The sequence below is a fragment of the Syngnathus leptorhynchus genome, chromosome 21 (genome assembly GCF_054491065.1).
Source record: "Syngnathus leptorhynchus isolate UIUO chromosome 21, UIUO_Slep, whole genome shotgun sequence".
Classification (NCBI taxonomy): Eukaryota; Metazoa; Chordata; class Actinopteri; order Syngnathiformes; family Syngnathidae; genus Syngnathus; species Syngnathus leptorhynchus.
The window spans coordinates 2,766,664-2,787,177 of NC_141215.1; the positions used below are offsets into that span (position 1 = coordinate 2,766,664).

Below are 20,514 nucleotides of genomic sequence, written 5' to 3' on the forward strand. Positions count from 1 at the left end.
ATTTGTCGCCGTCACTGCCGCGTCCTCTCGTGAAGGACGGCCATGATACCGAATCTGTATTTCCCGTACGCGTTTGTCATGTTTGATCGTGTCCTTTTTCCGCGGGGGTGTGCGCCGCGACGCCGAGTACAGTTTGTCCTCTCTTACGAAACAAGCCATTAGCTCACATCTGTGCTCCCCACGGACCTAAACGACTGCTTGGCGTCTTTTCTTCTGTGGTTAAAATGCAAATGTCTGCCGTGTGCGTTTTGTAACCGAAGGGTCAAGTTGAGAAAAGAAAGAGACCTTGTGATTATTAGACGGACAGCAGATAAGCGGCGGGCGAACAAAAGCGAGATAATGACGGGAGGGATGTAGCCGCGAGGATGGCTAGCATGCCAGACTCAGCGGGGGGTTCACATCACAGCGCTGGGTGGGAAGTTAATGAGAGGCTAACTTAGAAGTACACATGTAAACGCAGAGACACACAAGCGCTGCAAGACGTAAGCTTCGACTTTAACACACGGAAAAGTTAGCAAAGAAAAACTGTAATGATCACAATAACAACTAAAGTTAGCGGTACCGTACACAAAGCAATTAAAGGAGAGTGAGGAATGGAGAAATGAAACACGTCCTTGCAGCCACATTGTCATCTGCTGCCGAATGACTCGACTGTGTGTTGACAGGCTGGGATCTATTGTCGTTGAAGGCTCGATGACAGGGTGGACATTTTTGGCTAATGTTACCATGGTGAACATCCTTAGCAACATGAAACAGTTAGCAATTTCTGAAAGATTTGTGCAATTCGTCATATTTTTCATCTCTTGTACTATTTAAAAAAAAAAAGGAAATTTAATTTAAAAAGTTAGCATTTATTATTATTTATTCTTACTATTTAATATTTGTAATTATTTATTTATTATTATTATTTTATTTATTTATATTATTATTGTATTATTATTGATTATTCATTCTATTTAATTTATTGTGTGGGGTGTTGAAAAATTAATTAAAATTCCGAAAATACATTTTAAAAGACTTACTGGCCTAGTACTATTTACTAAATGTATGTCTACTTATGATAAGACCTCATAATTTTATTATTCTGCTAATGTCATAATTCTGACCATGATGCCAAAGCACTCTATAATGATATCGACCAAAAAGCATAAGAAGGTGCTCGGTGAGAAACCCTCACTGATTCCGCGCACACATCTTTATCTGTCCGCAAGCACCATTCATCGACTACGTTTTTCACCCACGATGCGTCACGTTATGATCATAACTCTCAGCGTATCATTTTGCGAGAATACGATGGTTCTTCACACCGAGTCTCTCCTCGCCTCATCCTTCATCTAAACTAACGTTCGGTCACACTCACAAAAAAAAGACAAAGTTCAGTATCCCTTCTTTGGTGGTGAGGTAAACACAAATAACCTTTGTGCAAATACACTCACATACTGGCACAAATGTTGACAGTACTATCAGTGCTCCCCCCAAAAAAATACTTTTAAGGTTCTGTATTGACCATTTGGGTGCTAAAAGCCAGGTGGACGGACTTCCGAGAGGGTAAAAGCGAAGGCTTTTTAAAAGGCGAGAAACAGGTGGACTACAAACTGTCGAGTAGCACGCGAGGGAGAGGCCGAGGAAATGATTGGGAGCGGGGATGTGCTGACAAGACAGATGTGAGGCGGAAAGAAATGATTGGCTAAACAGCAGGAGGGTTGGCGAGGAGACGCAAGGGCAGTGATTACAACTTAACTGGCCTCGCACTGCAGGGGGCGGGGCTCTGGACACAGGTGGGGGAGGGGGACAGGTGAAGGGGGTAGATTTAATTAGTTCGACAGGACTTTGAGGACATTGGTGGAAACACAAGGACAAGATTGATTCGATAGGCCTTTTCGTTACTGCACTTAGCGTACCGTCAACGAATTTGTCTCGGTGTTCCGAGCTTCGGGACACACCAAAGATTTTATACGGTGATGCGTTTTGAGTTAGGGTTGAAATGCGTACTACTTCTTGACACGTTTTTACTTCCTGGCTGGCAGCATTTCCATATATAGGCATGCTAGCAACCGGGAATGTCGGGAATTTATCGTTTGCGATGTTAGCGAATACAGTGGCATACTAAGGCAATTTTTTTTTAACCAGCTTGAGATGTTTGAGGAAAGACTGCGAGATAAACTATGACTGATAATTAACCTGATGAAGCTAACGTATTAAATCTCATTATGCTACGTTGGTTTAGCTAACGATGCCCTAACGACCAGCGATTCCCGAAGTCGCCCACATGCCGTGTCCTTCATGTGTTTAATAACAAAAACCCCGCAATGGGGTTTCCTTATATTTCCTTTCCTGAACATGTAAGAAGAACTTGTAGCTTTCTGGAAGTTGGGATTGTCTTTTTATAGCGCGTGGGTCGTCGTTTTTCAACAGCGCTACTATGGCAACGGCAGGGGAGTGGGTGTTTGCAGTTAATCCTGTTCGGGTGTCATGGTGCCATCGCTAGGGGAACCGCGCTCATGCTCTTCAATGTTATTTCATCAATGCATCTCATGCAAATGAAGCACACGGGACGATTAATTGCTCGATACCGGAGCCGGCCATAATATCAGTAACACGGCTCGAAGAAATACACACAGTTGTTTCTCGTTCTGTTTCTCTATTTTTACCGCATCGGGCTTTGGTTCCGCTCGACCGGGTGTCAACTAGGAAGGATTGATGGAGCCACATAAGAGATGAAGACACACACACACACTCATTCGCGGGGCTTTTCCGGGGCTCTCGGAGGAGATTGAGGGGTATGTTCGGCCGTGATAGCGGCCAAACAACAAATTCGCCGTGTCGTGAGAGAAAAGGAGGATTTCTTTGGCTTCACACAACAGTGTGTGATCCTTTTTTTTTTTTTTTTTTTTATTGGAACAGAAGCTTGAAAACAGAACAATTTATTCTTAGTTGGGCTCCATTCGGTGGCACCTCGAGTTCCGAGTTTAATTCTTTAACTTCAAATATTTGTATCTCAAATGGTTATTGAAATTCCATCATGTGGAAAATTGTTTCCATCATGTTTAGTACTATTTCTTTCTGTTTGCTTCCTGTCTTTGATTTATATTCCCTAACGGAGCAACATGGCTCACACATACGCACGCCCGAAGTCACGCACGGTGATCTCGTAATCTATCTTGGGCTGTCAGTTTAGCGAGCAACATCTCGACGCTCGTTACGTCGCCGCGCCGCTTTGCTTTGTCTTCATTTGCACCTCGCCGTTCGTAGCTCACGGAAGGAAAAAGAGCTTCAAGTCGTTCACCTTCACTGTTTCATTATCTTCCAAGCTTTCTTTTACCGCCTTCATCTCCTTTTCTTGTCTCGCAAGGTTCTTTCTCTCTTTCTCGCTCGCCCGTGCACACACGCGGGCTGTCTGTAGGAGATGATTTATGCTTCTGTGTTCTTTTATTTTTAGACCAATTACTCAGTTTCACGCTTTCTCCTTCTTTCTCTGCTCGCTTCGAAATATCGTCCTCCCTTTTTTTGACACCTTTGCCTGTATTTACAGGCACTTTTATGATGTTGATTTTACCCCCCCCCCGCCCCTCCCCTCCCTCTTGCTCTAAAAGCGAGCAGGTCAGGTTGAATAAAACTCACTTCGCTTGAATGTGGGGACCGTATTTGGCCTTGTCGGCGCTCCGGGCGCCCTAACCCGAAGCAGAGGAAAGAAAAGCGCATGAAGACAGTGAATTAATGAATAATTAATCCCAGACAATAAAAGCTTAATGGTAATGCATTTCCCGTCTGTTTGCTCGACGCAGAGGCGGAGCCGGCGCGCCTGATTTGTTGGAAAGTGACGTGATTAATAAATGAAGAAACTCTGATGTGTCGCTGTGAAGTGATGAACATTTTTGTTTGCATAGAAATAGAGAAGCAAGATTTATGTTAGCTATATGTTCCGTTGAAATTAGGTTTGTGGTGTCAGCTTTAACGGCCCCTTTCCAATCAGTGCATGGATCTAGCAAGGGTCAAAGGTCGTCCCTATACACGAGCTCGGAAATTCTCATCTTGAATGAGATAATCCCTTCCAGAGTTTAAGTCTATTAATTGAAATGGTGGCAAGTGTGCAATGCTAGCGTGTTTAGCTACACACCTTTTAAGAATAGTTTTAATGATGTGACATTTAGGGTTAGGGTTAGGGTTAGTTTTAATTAGGGTTAATTTAATTGATTTTTTAGTTACATTTTTGAATGAGTATTTTTATTTTGTGCAATTGGATTGAAAGAAATGCGTGGATTGACAATTCGACTGATTATTTTTATTTATTAAATCGTTTTATTTGTAGTCTTGGTCAATTGACACTATGGAATCTGATTTCTGTTTTATTTGAAACTGTTTTCTAATTTTCATTTTTTTCACCTAATTATTTTAAAAGGCAAATTGACACTATAAACTCCAAAAGATTGTTTTGGGAGAAATTTTATACTAAATTTTGGTATTATTTCTCAATTTCTATTTTAGTTGATTTTGGAATATTGTTTTATATTTGTATTATTTAATTTCTCGTATTTATTTCTTCATTCCTAACTTAATTGAAGTTGATTTACTTTTTAGAAAAACTTGTACTTCCATTTTGTGCTTACTATTCTGCCCTTATCTGAGGAACGCTGTACACACACACACACACACACACACACACACACACACACACACACACACACACACACACACACACACACACACTTACACACACAAACAATTGCACACAATAGCAGAAGCGGACTGTGACAGAAATTAGCAATTAAGATCATGTGATGCGGGTATTCTTGGTACAGCGCTGATCAGTGTCATCTGCGTGCGTGTAAGCGCAACTGCCGCCGCCGTTGCGGCCGCAGCCCGCAGTTTCCATGGTAACTTGGGAACCCATCTTGGTCTCTATGGTAACTTGTGGTTGGCACCCAGGAAGAAAGATTGAGCAAGAGAGTGGGTGTGAAAACAAGAAAGAAAAAAAGAGATGAGGTGGGAACACTGGGGGGGGGCAAAAAAAATGAATGATGACCAAGAGAAAACAAGAACAGCGCACAAAAACGTCTTCATGTGTGAGGAAAAAAAAAGTTACTCTCACACGTGCAGCTTCAAAACGGTTAATCCTGGTGAACACGCAAGCAAGCAGAAGGTCAAGGCGAAAGGGAACACGGGCCACCGTGCGATAGAATGTCAATGCTGTAATCCGATTGGCTGCGCTGATGGATTGGCGGCTGAGTTGACCTATTACGCTTAACCGAATTATTGCGGCGACGCGTTCACCTTTCCGCTCTGCCTGCTTTCATCCATCCATTCATCTGTCCATCCTCTCCTCTTTCACCCTTTCATTCTTAACCAAATTAGTTGCCCCTCCCCTTTATCGATTTTGCCCTTTGCAAGGCCGCATGAACGGAAGACGTGTGTGTGCGTGTGTGTGTGTTATACTCCCGCACATGCTCAGATGCCCCGACCACATGTTCTTCTGTTTTTTTTAGACGTCGGAGCATCACGCAGACCTGTCACTGGCAGATTCATAATTAGACTGCTCGCTGTGTGTCGGAGAGTGATGAATATAAAAACAATTGTCGAGCCCCTTCTGCAAGTGACGCTTAAAAAAAAAAGAGGAATAAATATAATAAAGGTGTTAAATGTAAAGTCTCTCACCTTGCAACGGAAATAAGACGGACCAGCTCCACTGAAGCTGAAATTTTTTAATTGCCTTGAAAGGATGTTGTCTTTCAAACACTTCATAATCATCATCACATAATCTGTGCTAATTAAATTACCTGAATTACTTTGACGACGCAAGCAGACTATTGATTTGGTCTCATTTGCTACCTTCAATTGACTTTTTGTCATTTCTCTGACCAAAATAGTTTAGGTATGTGTACAGCGTCGCTAATAAATATTTCAAATTTGATTGATTCGATTGTTCTAAATAGTGGATATAAAAAGTCTACACACCCCTGTTCAAATGTCATGGAGACCATGATAAGTCATTTAAAAAATGTTAATGATAAAAAGTAATTTTTTTAAGGGAAAGTAAAAAAAAAAAAAAAGATGAAACAATTTGGTTGCATAAGTGTGCACACCCTCACAACAAGATTTTAATTGCATTGGAAAGGTAACAAAGCACCATGTGCCATTGAAATATGGGTGTGTAGACTTTTACAATCAACTGTTAGAACAGAACATGTCTCGATGTACAAAAGGTTTGTTGTTCTGACGTCAAAGCACATATTTGCACACTTTGTGTGATGTCTGACACAAAATGCTTAAGGTCACAGTTTGTAGCTCCAACGTCAGGTTCCTCTGGTTCCTCCCACAGCAGTCTGCTGAGATCCATTTGACCCCGGGAGCCCGAGCCAGGCGCGAGCGTGCGACCATGGGAAAGCACCAAGACACGCTCAAGGGGCAGTTTAGACAGAGTGATGGATGAAAGCAGATATTTTCGTGTTTTTAAAAATGAATCAGTGACCGAGCGGGTGCAAGCAGCTCCTTGTTGATTTGGTATCTTAGTTCCGCATGGTTGCCTTATAAAATTATTTATATAACGTGACAGATGATGAGGTGTAGAAGAAAAGTCCTTGTTATGACGACGCTTGTAATATTATGTAATCCCGCCCCCTAAATTCTGTTAAGGCCGTTTTGGGCCGTTTCCCAGGACCCCCCTCTCAGTCAGGGGTCACGGCTACAATAACAACGTCTGCAGAAAAACTCTTGGTGTGTGTGTGTGTGTGTGTGTGTGTGTGTGTGTGTGTGTGTGTGTGTGTGTGTGTGTGTGTGTGTGTGTGTGTGTGTGTGTGTGTGTGTGTGCACAGTTGCGGCAAGATGTGTGAATCCTTGTCTAAATAATCAAAATGTTTTGATAATGGCGCAATAAAAAACTTTGTTCTTCAAATATGGATGGATGGATGGATGGATGGATGGATGGATGGATGGATGGATGGATGGATGGATGGATGGATGGATGGATGGATGGATGGATGGATGGAAGAAGAAATTCGAGAGGTGTTTTATGTAACGTATGAAAATAAACACGTGTTGTGTGCTCCTCTGCAGGAGCGCGTGGAGTATTTATTCCTCATCATCTTCACGGTGGAGGCGTTCCTAAAGGTGATAGCCTACGGCCTGCTCTTCCACCCTAATGCCTATCTGAGGAACGGCTGGAATCTGCTCGACTTCATCATCGTAGTGGTCGGGTGAGTCAGCGGCGATTGTTCTCCCTCCCCCCCCCCTCCCTTTTCTTTTATTTTACTCATTTCTTAACAGAATTCCTCAGTGACCTCGTGACCGCTCCGACAATGGAGCAGTTTCTTTCTCTGTGTGACAGCTTTGCAATGGCAGCGTTGAGTGAGTCACAAAGGCCCCCCGTTTCCCATAACCGTAAAGTAATCTTTCACAGTGAATCAAGTTTTAAAGCCGCACTAAACCTTGGCCTCCATTGGATTGGTGAGCTTTAAACTGATTAGCTTGTTAGATGCTGATAGCAAGAGCTGCGCTGTTTTTCTTTATCTACCACTCAGCAACTATGGCTGCTAAGCTTCTGCATGTGTGTCTTTGACTATGAACGTGTGTGTTGGCTAGCATCACGGTGCTAGCGCCTCTGGCATAAACACAAGCTGTACCACCCTTAGACGGTTATCTGGCTTTTCTGTTTGCTTGTCTGAAGCTTTTTTCTGTCTACGTCCGAACGGAGGCTTTTATGCTTACAAAAGAAGCGCCGCCACGTCTTTCTCTGACCTTGCTTGAATGTGGATCAAGGAATATTGTCAGTCTGTGTTTTAGGATTGTCACCTTTTAACAACAGAGCGGGTGTCCCCAATTAGCCTCTGGTAAACATCAATAACTTCAATTAGCTTCCTACCGGCAAATTGTTCCTTCAAAGTGACACTGAGCACTTAATGGACTCGATATTAAGTGCTACGATGGACGACGAAAGATTTTTTTTTTTTGGGGTCATTGACTATCATGGGATTAAAGTCGAGTCAAAGCCTATGAGTTGATGACATAAATTTTCAGCACGGTGCAGTGAATATTAGCCTACGCTAATGAAGCTAACCGTTATTTGTTGCTTGGATATTTGCAGACTTAACAAAGAGTATTAACATTCCCAGATTTCCTTTAATCAGTTCAAAATGATTGTACAGACATAAGAAATTATATATGGAACAGAATAAAAAAAAAATATTAGTCAAAACAGTGACGCATAAATACACATCCCCCTCTTCATGTCTCACACTGCACATATCCACGATATGTTCATCTCGCGTATGAGTGAGTGTCGTCTTATTGCTAGCCAGCCCGTGTGTGTATGTGTGTGCGTGGAAATGAAAAATGACAATGTACGCGCCCCTCTGGAATGGTCAGCATACGGGTGAAAGAGTTTGTCCCAGTGCCAAAGCTTGAAGACACGCAGACAAAAGCTGTAATTGTCTTTTAATGCCACGTCGGAGCAAAAATGCAAATCAGCGGGATCCTTGACGTGCTTTTTACAGACAGTGTCAAAGGCAAGGCGGGAGTCTAATTGAAAGGCAGGTTGAGAGACACGGAGATGCTTTTTAAAGTGCTCTTTTCAAGTGGTCATTTCATGTCTGCTAATTGATAATTGTCCATGACTAATGTGCACTGAGTGGCCTTTGAAGCAGCCACAGATGGGGGAAAAAAATGGTATTGTATGGTAATTTTGGAGTGGTGAGAGGTGAGGTAATTATCGCTGCTTAATGTACATGCTTTCAATCCTAAAATCTTAATTTTCATCCGGGATTAGTAATTACTAGCTATCTAGCTTTATTTTTGCTTTTGATTCACGGCAGCTCGTTCCCGCCAGTTAGCATCACGTGGATTAGCTCTGCGAGCTATAAACGTTAGCTGTGTCACATTGTGTACATTAGCGCTGCTTCATTTATTATTTTATTTATTTTAATTTATTTCAATACTAAACCTTTAATTTTCATTGGAAGATTAAAAATGACTAGGTAGCTAGTTTACTCTCGATTTTTTTTATTCACTTTAGCTAGTAGCCACCAGGGTACAACACGTACAGCTAGCTTTGTTCACAGCCTTAATTTTTGTAACCTTTTATTTTGCAACATTTCAAGCCAAGTGTTATGGCAGCAGATGAAACGTTTTTTATTATCCTCATGGCGGAAGGACAAAATAATGATTGTGTTTATATTCTAGCCGCTCATATTCTTTCTAGAAGCACTTTAACTGGTATCTCCAGCCATTTAGAAAAATACATAAAGTTTCTGAGCTAGGTTAATGTCTCACTTTACCCCATTTAAATTATTAACAAACTAATGGATACTTCAAATCTAGGGTTGGTAAATTCAATTTTGCAGGGCCTGGAGTTGAAATTAAAGTTAAAAGCGGGTCAAATGAGGCTTGCACTCTTATTTCCAATTCAAACTCTTCCAGTTGTTTATTTGCACATAAATAGTCAGATTTCACAATGTGCGTTCAATCTCGTGCCAAATACGCATCACAACACCAATAAACTTTTGTTTATTTGGAGTAGGATATTAATATTAGGATTCTATTTTTAGAATTATTTCCATTTGTTTTGTTTTTTAGGTTGTTCAGCGCCATCTTGGAGCAGGCCACCAAGGGTGACGGGGCCGCTCCGATCGGAGGCAAGGCGGCGGGTTTCGACGTCAAGGCTCTGAGGGCATTCCGAGTACTCCGACCCCTCCGATTGGTCTCAGGAGTACCCAGTAAGTACACAGAGTGGTAGTGGAAGGATAAAACTACCCGTCTGGGGATCAGGTGCGGCTGAAGATGGGGATGAAATGAAGCGCTGAGCCGGTATTGACGCTAGCCGCAATAACACACAATAAACAAACACACTTTTGTCTACCTGTGCTTTATCTGATCTCCTCCTGTTTGCTCTCCTGTTGGATTATTGATTTCTTTGGCCACTAACGCAGATGGGCTCACAGACAACTTATCTGCCGCTTGTAACGTGCGTGTTCATGTGTGTGTGTGTGTGTGTGTGTGTTGGTGTGTGTGTGTGTGGTGGTGGGCGTGTGCATTGTTCCCATGCTGCACCACAACCGTGACCCTTTCCACTTGCCATTAAATTGGTGTCATGGTGACCGTGTTTTTGTGAGAATTTTGTCCATAGACAGCTGCTGTGGCTCTTAAAAAAAAAATGTGTGGAGGTGTTATGGAAAAGGTTTTCACCTCTATTGCTTGAATATATTTTTAGGAGTAAAAAGAACAAAAAATTGGCTAAGGTTAAAAAAGCTTACACTTCCTGTCCTGGAAAATTTGGAAAATACCTTAAAGTCAATCTCTTTGCGGAGGTTCAAACATTTCAAGGGGTGGTGGACTGTGCCCCCGCTGCCCCCCTCTAGCACTGCCTCTGAAAATAATTTACATTTTAAACCATTTTGTCAACATTATGAACTGTAGTTTTTCTTACTTTGTTTTTTTCTCATTCAAAAATAGTCATCTTTAAAATAATGATCAGTTGCAGGATTGTCCAACATTTTTGTGAAAGTTAGCGGCACATAATCCAATTCAAACATATTTTTTTTATAATTTGTCCTTTACATTATGATCTATATTATGCTTCTTTATGACATTCCCCATTGTCTCGTGTGTGTGCTCCCCAGGTTTACAGGTCGTTTTGAATTCCATCATCAAAGCCATGGTCCCCCTGCTCCACATCGCCCTCCTGGTCCTCTTCGTAATCATCATCTACGCCATCATCGGCTTGGAGCTCTTCATGGGCAAGATGCACAAGACTTGCTATCACGACCACACAGGTACAACAACACGCACGCTTCAAGCTATCATATTTATTAAATATTTAATATGGTGGCGAGTATGAAGGATTTTAGCAATAATTGCTAGCAGTGATGATTGAAGCAATTTTCAATAAAGGCCCCCCAGGTGTAAATTGACTTGAGTGTTATGATGGTGAAGTTAGAAGTCCCCCTGAGAGGCTTTAGCGCTCTGCTGGGTAAGTGCTGCCGTATACATCAACCCCCTGTAGAGAGCTTTGTCAAATTAGCACAGCGGCGTTTTGCAATTTTTTTATTTTTTTTTACTGATATTGCTATTGATCGATTATATATTTGAATCTTAAAGCTGTCTTTTTTTTTTTTTAGTTGGGATTGATTTGTACATTTTTGTTATTTTCTTACTTGAAAGGTTTATTTTATTTCCCTCAAGTTAAATCACATCAAACGTAAAATGTGATGTTCCCCTTCAGGTACGATAGCGGAGGAAAAACCGGCGCCGTGCGCGCCCATTTTGGCGTACGGTCGACACTGTGAACACAACGGGACCGAATGCAAGATGGGCTGGGAAGGCCCTAACGACGGCATCACCAATTTTGACAACTTTGCCTTCGCCATGTTGACCGTGTTCCAATGCATCACCATGGAGGGCTGGACCGACGTGCTGTACTGGGTGAGCCGGGCACCATCATGGATATGGGTGCTTTGATTGACACTTCAGGTGTACGTGTTGGTATTTACCTACCATGGGACGCTTCCAATCTACACCCCCCCCCCGCCGCTAGCACACTGTTTTCCTCCATCTTGAAAAATGGACATCTCACAAACGTACTAACAGGCACCTCTTGAATGCATCAATTTCCGAATGCCGACACCTCTTTGCCATTTGATCGTCCACGCTCACCTTAACACGGCAAATATTTCTATTAACCGCCCTCGTCCTCTTCCTTCTTCCTCCCTTCTGTCTGTCCATCTGTCCGTCTCTCAGATGCAGGATGCTATGGGCTATGAACTGCCGTGGGTCTATTTTGTCTCTCTCGTCATCTTCGGCTCCTTTTTCGTCCTCAATCTCGTTCTGGGGGTGTTGAGTGGGTAAGCGCTTCTGCTTTGTTGTCTTGTGTGTGTGTCGATGAAGAAGTGTGCAGTCAGACTCCCACCAACCAAACATTTTGAGAGCAACGCCTCCTCATCTCCTTTATTGAAGTGGGAACGTATTACGTGAATATAAAACTCTTCCCGCTCGTTGCAGGTGTCACGTCCCAATACTTCTGTCCATTTACATTGGGCGTTTTACCATAAATCCTCCCAAATAACATGTCAAAGCGAGCGTCGTCTCGTTTGCGGTGAAAGCCAAACAAGTGTAATTGTCATCATCCATCATAAAATAACGTGGCGCGGCCCCGAAACAATTGATGGATATTCTAAGCCGAGCAACTTTATTACTTATGGAGCAGCGCACACACGCATTGCACACACTCAGGTATGAAACTAGCAGTAGCGTAGCCATCTGTTATGTTCTTGTCATTTAAGCGCGAGAGGCCGTCACAACCGATTGAAGATGGACAGACAGGCATCCAAACTGTGTGTGCGTATTCTATTCCACATCCGAGTCAGCGCTGTACGGTTCACGTCAGGTTAAGTCGACGTCGTACCCGCCCCCGCGAGAATTAAAGAGCCAAAAAACGTGTTTTAAATAAGTGCTCGTCCGGCAAGCGGCCTGGCTTGCTTTGTCGAGTACAAGCACCACCCGGCTTGTCGGGACACGCCGGGGTTTAAATAATTCACCCCCTGGGTCAGCTGTGGAGGTGGAACACAGAAACACAACAGGAGGGATAAAAAAAATGTCGGGATTCACTTTTTTTAACGTCCAGTTGAAGGGTAACAAGGAGAATTTCACCCTGTGTGTTAGCTTAATGCTAACAGATCATGGGAAACACCATAGACAGGCTAACGAATCTCATAGAAGTATTTATCCTCTGCGAAGAATGACTTGTTCAGCCTTATGTTTGTATTATACTGCTCCCTAATGGCCAAATTGTGATTAATTCAAGGAGCAGCACATATATTGAATTAAGACCAAAAAAAAATATTTAATGACATCACCGCTGTACGTTTTTATTGACTTTTTGGGGCGTAGGCAGTCACAAATTCATTTGGGAAGATGATTTCTTAAAATTTTTTTAGAAAAGAGATCAAGTGATGTATTGAGGACTGCAGGTCCAGGGGAGTCTCGCTGCACATTGTGTGACTATAATGCCTCCTCTCTTGAGTAATTAATTAAGCAGGCAATTAGCTGATTTGAGGTTGAACCTCCAGCTCCCTTTCAAGAAGGACACCTGCTCCCGTTGCGAGCCGGCGTTCTAAAATGAGCCGTCTTGTGTATTCATGAATTCATGAAGTGCCGCTGGCCAAACGCCGAAGATCCTACACGAGTGACACATCCCGAGCAATTACCGAGGATCTAACCCTTTCCCTTACCCCCCCCCCCCCCCCCCCCCCACTCCTCATCCCCTCCCCTTTCCATTCTTCTATTGTTGTTGTCTCTCCACCAGGTGAATGATGCAGTAGGGTACAAGTGGCCGTGGGTGTATTTTGTCACCTTAATCATCATTGGATCCTTCTTTGTGCTTAACTTGGTTCTGGGGGTTTTGAGCGGGTAAGGGTTAGGGTCCGAGATCATTTCAGACTAATCTCTTCTTTTCACGCCTTCAATTGAATTCGAAAGCACATCGTAAATCATTCAGCCCAACTTTTCCGGAGACTTGTTTTATCGAGATGCTCATATTCCATCTGGTGATGTTGAATCCAAAGTCCCTGCTTGAGCATGTATGTTTGAATCATTATGCTCGCAGCCAACTGCGGTGAAATCGTACTTAAGTATCTGCCTCTTCGAGTCGAGCAACCCCGACAACTTTACGGATATTAACTCTCCGACGGCCATGTTGCTTTGCTGACTTTTTTTGGAATGGCATGACACGGTTAGTGGGCAGCACTTTTTGGTAGAGGGAGGGTGGGGGGCAAAATCTGTTTGGCGCAAACAACTCGAGGTGGACTGTCAGACTTTGTCTGACTCGTGACTAATGATGCCGTTAACGCACTACACAGCCTGACCTTTTCCCAACTACTTCATTCGCAGTGTGTTCGAGGAAAGAAGGGAGACTGGCGTGATCATTTATAGCTAACCAGGAAAGGTCCAAACTGTCAACAAGACCATTTCTGTAGCTTGTTTGTTTACATGGACAAATTGTTATGTAAAGAGGAACAATTGGCGCTAATTAGCCAACTTGTGATTAGCAGTGTTATTCAAACTAATCAGGTAAGGCTAGGGGAAGAATTTTTAGAATGTCGCCAATCCCTGATCAAAACAGTACCCTTTGTACAAATTCCAGGGGGGCTCGTATAGACCCTTGAGGTACTCCCCTCAGTGACAAGCCAAATATAGCGCCTTCTGAGAATGCAGACACTGTTTAATAGTGTTCCCTGTGAATTCAGTCACCTAAATGCTACGTGTGGACTGCGAAATGTATGGTTAGTTTATTTAGGATGTGAACAAAGAAGTGATTTATCTCCCGTGTACACACTAACACTCTATAGCTCTTTCTCTTGACAGGTTTTCCCTCCTTCCACCTCCACATCATCCAAAATGTGTATTTTTTTGAGCAAGACTTTCACCCTGGATTTGTTTTGCTGTCTCTCTCCCGCTATGATGTGAATCCTGGCACCCTCCTCGCTCGCTTCCAGAGAGTTTTCCAAGGAAAGGGAGAAGGCCAAGGCACGAGGCGACTTCCAGAAACTCCGAGAAAAACAGCAGCTGGAGGAGGATCTCAAGGTAGGCTGTTTGGATAAAAACCTCAAAATGCTAATTATATGCTAAATGTGTGGGGGGTTTTTTTGCGAATGCAGGGCTACTTAGACTGGATCACTCAGGCTGAAGACATCGACCCAGAGAATGAAGAGGAGGGTCTGGATGACGATAAACCCAGAAACTGTGAGTCCTCGTCCATCCATCCTCCTTGTGGCTCAAGTCTTTGGGGCTTAGTCCAACAATAGGTATTAAACTAGTTCAGAGCACCGCTGAGGTTGGAGGCAGCGGATTTGAAAGGCTTTTAGCCCCCCGGGAGACGCCGCAGGTTTCCCGAGTGCTTGAGCAGTTGTGGAACGTCTCCTCATCACATCGTCGCTGTCTAATCAAGGCAACTCTGTATTTATTATTAGAAGGAACTTTATTGACAGAAGTCCAGTTTGATTCCAAGAGTGTGGCGGTAGTTCTTTATTTGTATTTTATTTTTTTTTCTCACATGCAGCGTCTGACTCCAGAGAGTTTTACAATAAGCGTTTGAGGTGACAGTGAGGGGAGCTGCCGGCAGCCAAAGACTGACAGAAGCAATAAAAAGCAATGTATCACTTGATAACAGAAGCCCCCCCCACCCACCCACCTTCTCGTCTCCATCAATACCGCCTCCATAGAAGCGTCCTTCACTTTCTCCGATGCCACTCAAGTATCCCTCGATCTTTTTTTTTTTTTTTTCCCCGACCATTTCCAGTTGGCTGCCGCCCCATTCTCGGCACTCCAGTTCCTTTTGGCAGAGGATATTTCCATTCTCCAACACTAAATGACCAATCGGTGCCACTTTCTCTTTTTATGTCAGCTTGTACTAACAGACAAATTTGTTCGCTAAGACAAGACACGTAAAAACGCAACAGCTGTCGCTACGAGACAATATACCTGCAATGTTTGCACATGAAAGACTGCAATTTGCAGCTTTTAATATCCCTGAGAGCTGTGAAATCACAAAAGAGGCTTCGAGTCGGCTTAGAAATCCAACCCTATTAGCTGTTGCGTGGCTCGCGTGGCTCCCAAAGCTCCGCAGCGGGAAATACGTAGCACAAGTATGTCAACATTGTAAGATGTGATTACTTTAGGCAGCTATTGTACACTTCGGGGATGCGTGTTAAAATCTTTGGATGATTTGTTTTTACATTGTTGAACAGGTTGGGTTGGCAATTTCAAATAGACTGTTCAAAAATAAAATGAGAAAATACGCTAAGAGAATTCGAAATGTCAAGGCAGCAGACTTTGAGCTAGTTTTAAGTTGGGCAGTACGACAAAATATTTGGTTTTGATGTTGTGGAAATTGTCTTGAAATTGCAACTCACAACAGAAATTGTTCCTTGTATTAAGTCCCAATGATGAGACTGGCTTGAGTGACAGTTAGAAAATTGAGCGTTAATCTGAAAATAGTTATTTATTGACGACAAATAACGTCAGACTTGGGAATTGTTACGATTCAGTATTCAAACTGCAAATGCACATTGAAAGAAGTTTTACACTATAAAATGTTTCATTTTTCATAACAAGATTATTAAAATATTCACAAGTGCTCAATCGATTCATCGGACAATTATAAGTTAAATTGGGGAGTTACGGCAGTCATATATATATATATATATATTTTTTAGACAAATTTTGAATGAGGATAAAATTGATCAAAAGATCCACAAAATATTGACAAAATGTTTTTTTTCAATTTTTGTCTGTTTTAATATATTAGACAATAAAAAGACAAAGTACGATATTATAAAAACAATAACATTTCATAATTATTTTTTTATCCCTTTTTTATATTTACAGTAATCACCCGATTAATCGGTTATCGGAATTTTATCCTGCAAAATATCAGAATATAAAACTTTTTTTTGCTCCTGCGTCTCTTAGTGAGCATGCCGGCCAGTGAGAATGAATCGGTCAACACCGACAACGCACCCGGAGGCGATGTAGAAGGAGAGACCTGCTGTACCCGGCTAGCGTAAGTACTCACCCCCTTCCCGGACCTGGATCTTTCCCAACAAAATGTCAAAAGAACCCCAATCACATTAATCTCACAGCGACCAAGGACAACGTTTCTCATTCCAGGTGTGCCTAACCGTAAATGAGCAAAGCATCAATCATTTCATCGTGTAGTAAAAGAGCCTTTATTGCTCACTCCCCCCCTCTGGTTCTGATCGCCCGTCTTTTGTTTGGACCCTCCTCACCAACAGCTGACTCACTCGCTGGCCGTTCGTTCACGACGAGATCCGAAAAGGCGCTTTCTCGCTTCGACCCCGGCTGGCTCGCTCCGGCACGCTGTTGTTTATTCATTTTCCTCTCGCTGTCCATCTGTTACTTTGTCTTTGTTTGGCTGTTTGTGGGTTTTTTGTCTGAGCCAAAAAATGATGAGGGGGAAAAAAAAACAACAAAAAAACGAGATGATGTCATAAACCGTGTTAGGAACAATTTTTCTTTTGCAGCAACAACATGAGTTTGTTGTCTGGAAATGTTTGTACTTTTTTTTTTATATACAGTGTAGGGGAAAAAAAGATTTTGGTGAATTTCCTTCATTTCATTTTGTCAAGTGATTACATGAAATAAATGTATCTGGATTCAGATCATTTTATTTTCCACGCCCACTTGATAAAATAAATATGAGTAAATCCATCACAACCTTTTTTTTTTTTTTTGATATTTTGGAGTACGCCAACATATTTACTGTCCACTCTGGAGTTTGGTTCTCTTCTTTCTCTTTGTCCTCAGTCCTTTGTTTATGTTGTTGTTCCTGTGGCAAACAATCAAACCGTATTTGACCCCCCCCCAAAAAATCACATTTGGTGTTCATTAAAAAAAAAAAAAAAAGTGATTTAATTGAGTGGTTGCCACTTTTTACATGTTCTCACAGGGTGATTTGACCAAAACTCAAATGAGGTCGCCGCACCTAATTGGTCTCAAATCACCCTTCATGTTGTGTCGATATCTGTGTTTGTGCGTCTGTGTGTATAATCCATTCTGTTCTCTGTGTTCCAGAAATAGGATCTCCAAATCCAAGTTCAGGTTAGTACATGTTGTTTGCCATCGTCTTCGCTCCGCTCACCCTGCTCCCAACTAATGTGTGTGTATATTTGGCCCTAAAAAAATGATAATGCAATCTGATGGTAGGTAAAAAAAAAAAAAGGCAAGTAATGGTGCAAAAGCGCATGTCGGCTTCTGTTGCCTTGTGGAATTTCTGTCCCGCGTGATACTTTTTCCAAGTTTTGCGTGTTATTAAAAAGACGCCTCAGAGCCAGGGGAAGAAGGTCAAACACAAATGATGGATGGAGTGAAAATAACAAAAATAAATGGTGCCCGTTGTCAGTGTTAGCGAACAGGACTTGTGGTTTATTTGAGCCTTTCAGACAAAAGTGGTGATTTGCCGCCCATCGTTAATTTAAACAATGTCTTTCCAAAATTGTATTTTGTTTTCGGTGGTCACTAGAGACAAATAATAATATTTTTATATTCAAACCATCTGTCGGGTAAAAATCGAATTAATTTTTTTCCCCACACAGTTCTGCTGCCAAACAACGGGCGAGAGGGGAACGCCATCAACGCTCTTATTGACTTGTTGTTTCGTTTCTGCCTTTTGTTCTCTTCAGTCGCTACTCGCGCAGGTGGAACAGGCTGTGCAGGCGCAAGTGTCGGGCGGCTGTCAAATCGCAGGTTTTCTATTGGCTGGTTATCTTCCTGGTTTTCCTCAACACTCTCACCATCGCCTCGGAACATCACCAGCAACCGCAGTGGTTAACGGACGTGCAAGGTGGAAAAAAGTATATTTTAGGCTTAATGACAACATATTTTAGTTGCTAATTTTTTTTCTCCCACCTCAGACATAGCTAACAAAGTGTTACTCGCACTCTTCACCGGTGAGATGCTCTTGAAGATGTACAGCCTGGGTCTTCAGGTATGTGCTAATTGTATTGAAACGAAAACTCCCGAGAAATTATTCAAAATTGGGTCCCTCCCCCCTTTTTTTTTTTTTCAAGGCGTACTTCGTCTCGCTCTTCAACCGCTTTGACAGTTTTGTCGTATGCGGCGGGATTCTGGAGACCATTCTGGTGGAAACCAAGATCATGTCGCCTCTCGGCATCTCCGTGCTGCGTTGCGTGCGCTTGTTGCGGATCTTCAAAATCACCAGGTTGATTCATTTATTTAGAAAAAAAATGTATTATTATAATTTATTTTTTAATTTTATATATTTTTGTTGGTTTTTTTTATTTTTAAATTATTTTTTATATACATATATTTGAATTAATTTTATTATATATATATATATATATATATATATTTTAATTGTATATAGATTTTTTAATGTTCTTTGTTTTTTAATTTATAAATGTATTTATTGATTGATTTCCTGTTAATCAGCACACAAGTGACTGAATGTATTATTATAATTTATTTTTTAATTTGATATATTTGTGTTTTTTGTTTTTTATTTTTAAATGATTTTTATATATTTTTTTAAATTAATTTTATTATATACATATATATATATATATATATATATATATATATATATATATATATATATATATATATATATATATATATATATATATATATATATATATATATATATATATATATATATATATATATATATATATATATATATATATAAATTTTATATAGATTTTTTAATGTTTTTTGTTTTTTAATTTATCAATGTATTTATTGATTGATTTCCTGTTAATCAGCACGCAAGTGACTGAATGTGTTTGCGACGTCCAGATACTGGAACTCGCTGTCCAACTTGGTGGCCTCCTTGCTGAACTCAGTGCGCTCCATCGCTTCCCTGCTGCTCCTGCTCTTCCTCTTCATCATCATCTTCTCCCTGCTGGGCATGCAGCTCTTTGGCGGCAAGTTCAACTTTGAGGACACCCGGCGAAGCACCTTTGACAACTTCCCCCAGTCGCTGTTGACCGTCTTCCAGGTAAGCCTCCCGATCGAAACGGTCCCGTTAAGATCTATTTCCCGCCAAAACAAAGTTCCTTGGTTCTTCATCAGATCTTAACCGGTGAAGACTGGAACTCGGTAATGTACGACGGGATCATGGCGTACGGTGGGCCTTCCTTCCCTGGCATGCTGGTCTGCATCTACTTCATCATCCTCTTCATCTGCGGAAACTGTATCCTGATGAATAGCGCTGAGATGTTTCCTCATGGGCAAATTTGTTCGGAAAAATGGGGTGTTCGGGCGATGGCAAATCTCATCCACGATGATTCAGCAACATCCTTAATTTCACTCCCGTGATCAGATATCCTACTCAACGTCTTCTTGGCCATCGCTGTGGACAACCTAGCAGATGCCGAGAGCCTTACGTCTGCTCAAAAGGAGGAAGAGGAAGAGAAGGAGAGGAAGAAACTAGCCAGGTAGACTCAGCCTGACTCGTCATGGGCTCAAACGGAAAGTTTCATGGGTTGGCGTCCATTTTTTTTTTTTCTAGACTGGGCACTCCGGACAAGAGGCACAACAACGAGAAGCCTCCACTGGAGGAAGAGAAGCGAGAGAAGATTGAGCTGAAGTCCATCACTTCGGATGGCGAGAGCAACACTGCCACAAAAGTACACACAATCATTTCTCAAATTTATCCTTTGTATTAGATTTACACAATTTTTTAAAATCTCTCACGCAGATCAACATGGACGATTACTGCGGAGATGAAAGCGAAGAGAAGAATCCATATCCTGCAAACGATTACATCGGTAAAATATTTGATCGGGAAATCAAGTCGTTCTACGCTTCAGTCGTTATGTTTCCACCAGGCGACGAAGACGACGAGGAACCGGACGTGCCGGTCGGCCCGAGGCCTCGGCCGCTCTCCGACATCCAACTTAAGGAGAAAGCCGTTCCCATGCCCAAGGCTCGCGCCTTCTTCGTCTTCAGCCACACCAACAAGTAATCCACCCTCACGTGGTGTTTCCATTT

General features: G+C 42.0%; 1 protein-coding gene across 1 annotated transcript in view; it reads left to right on the forward strand.

Annotated features, from left to right (window-relative positions):
- Window positions 1-20,514, forward strand: part of cacna1c (calcium channel, voltage-dependent, L type, alpha 1C subunit) — a 79,503-nt gene that overhangs the window by 39,183 nt on the left and 19,806 nt on the right. Inside the window, exons 4-20 of the mRNA XM_085902660.1 lie at window positions 7,051-7,190; window positions 9,565-9,704; window positions 10,608-10,760; window positions 11,210-11,409; window positions 11,725-11,828; window positions 14,478-14,565; window positions 14,640-14,724; window positions 16,453-16,543; window positions 17,575-17,601; window positions 18,183-18,343; window positions 18,414-18,487; window positions 18,570-18,721; window positions 19,318-19,519; window positions 19,594-19,714; window positions 19,844-19,958; window positions 20,033-20,150; window positions 20,222-20,484. Of these exons, the coding sequence (XP_085758786.1) occupies window positions 7,051-7,190; window positions 9,565-9,704; window positions 10,608-10,760; window positions 11,210-11,409; window positions 11,725-11,828; window positions 14,478-14,565; window positions 14,640-14,724; window positions 16,453-16,543; window positions 17,575-17,601; window positions 18,183-18,343; window positions 18,414-18,487; window positions 18,570-18,721; window positions 19,318-19,519; window positions 19,594-19,714; window positions 19,844-19,958; window positions 20,033-20,150; window positions 20,222-20,484 (2,234 nt within the window). The remainder of the gene's footprint in view (window positions 1-7,050; window positions 7,191-9,564; window positions 9,705-10,607; window positions 10,761-11,209; window positions 11,410-11,724; window positions 11,829-14,477; window positions 14,566-14,639; window positions 14,725-16,452; window positions 16,544-17,574; window positions 17,602-18,182; window positions 18,344-18,413; window positions 18,488-18,569; window positions 18,722-19,317; window positions 19,520-19,593; window positions 19,715-19,843; window positions 19,959-20,032; window positions 20,151-20,221; window positions 20,485-20,514) is intronic.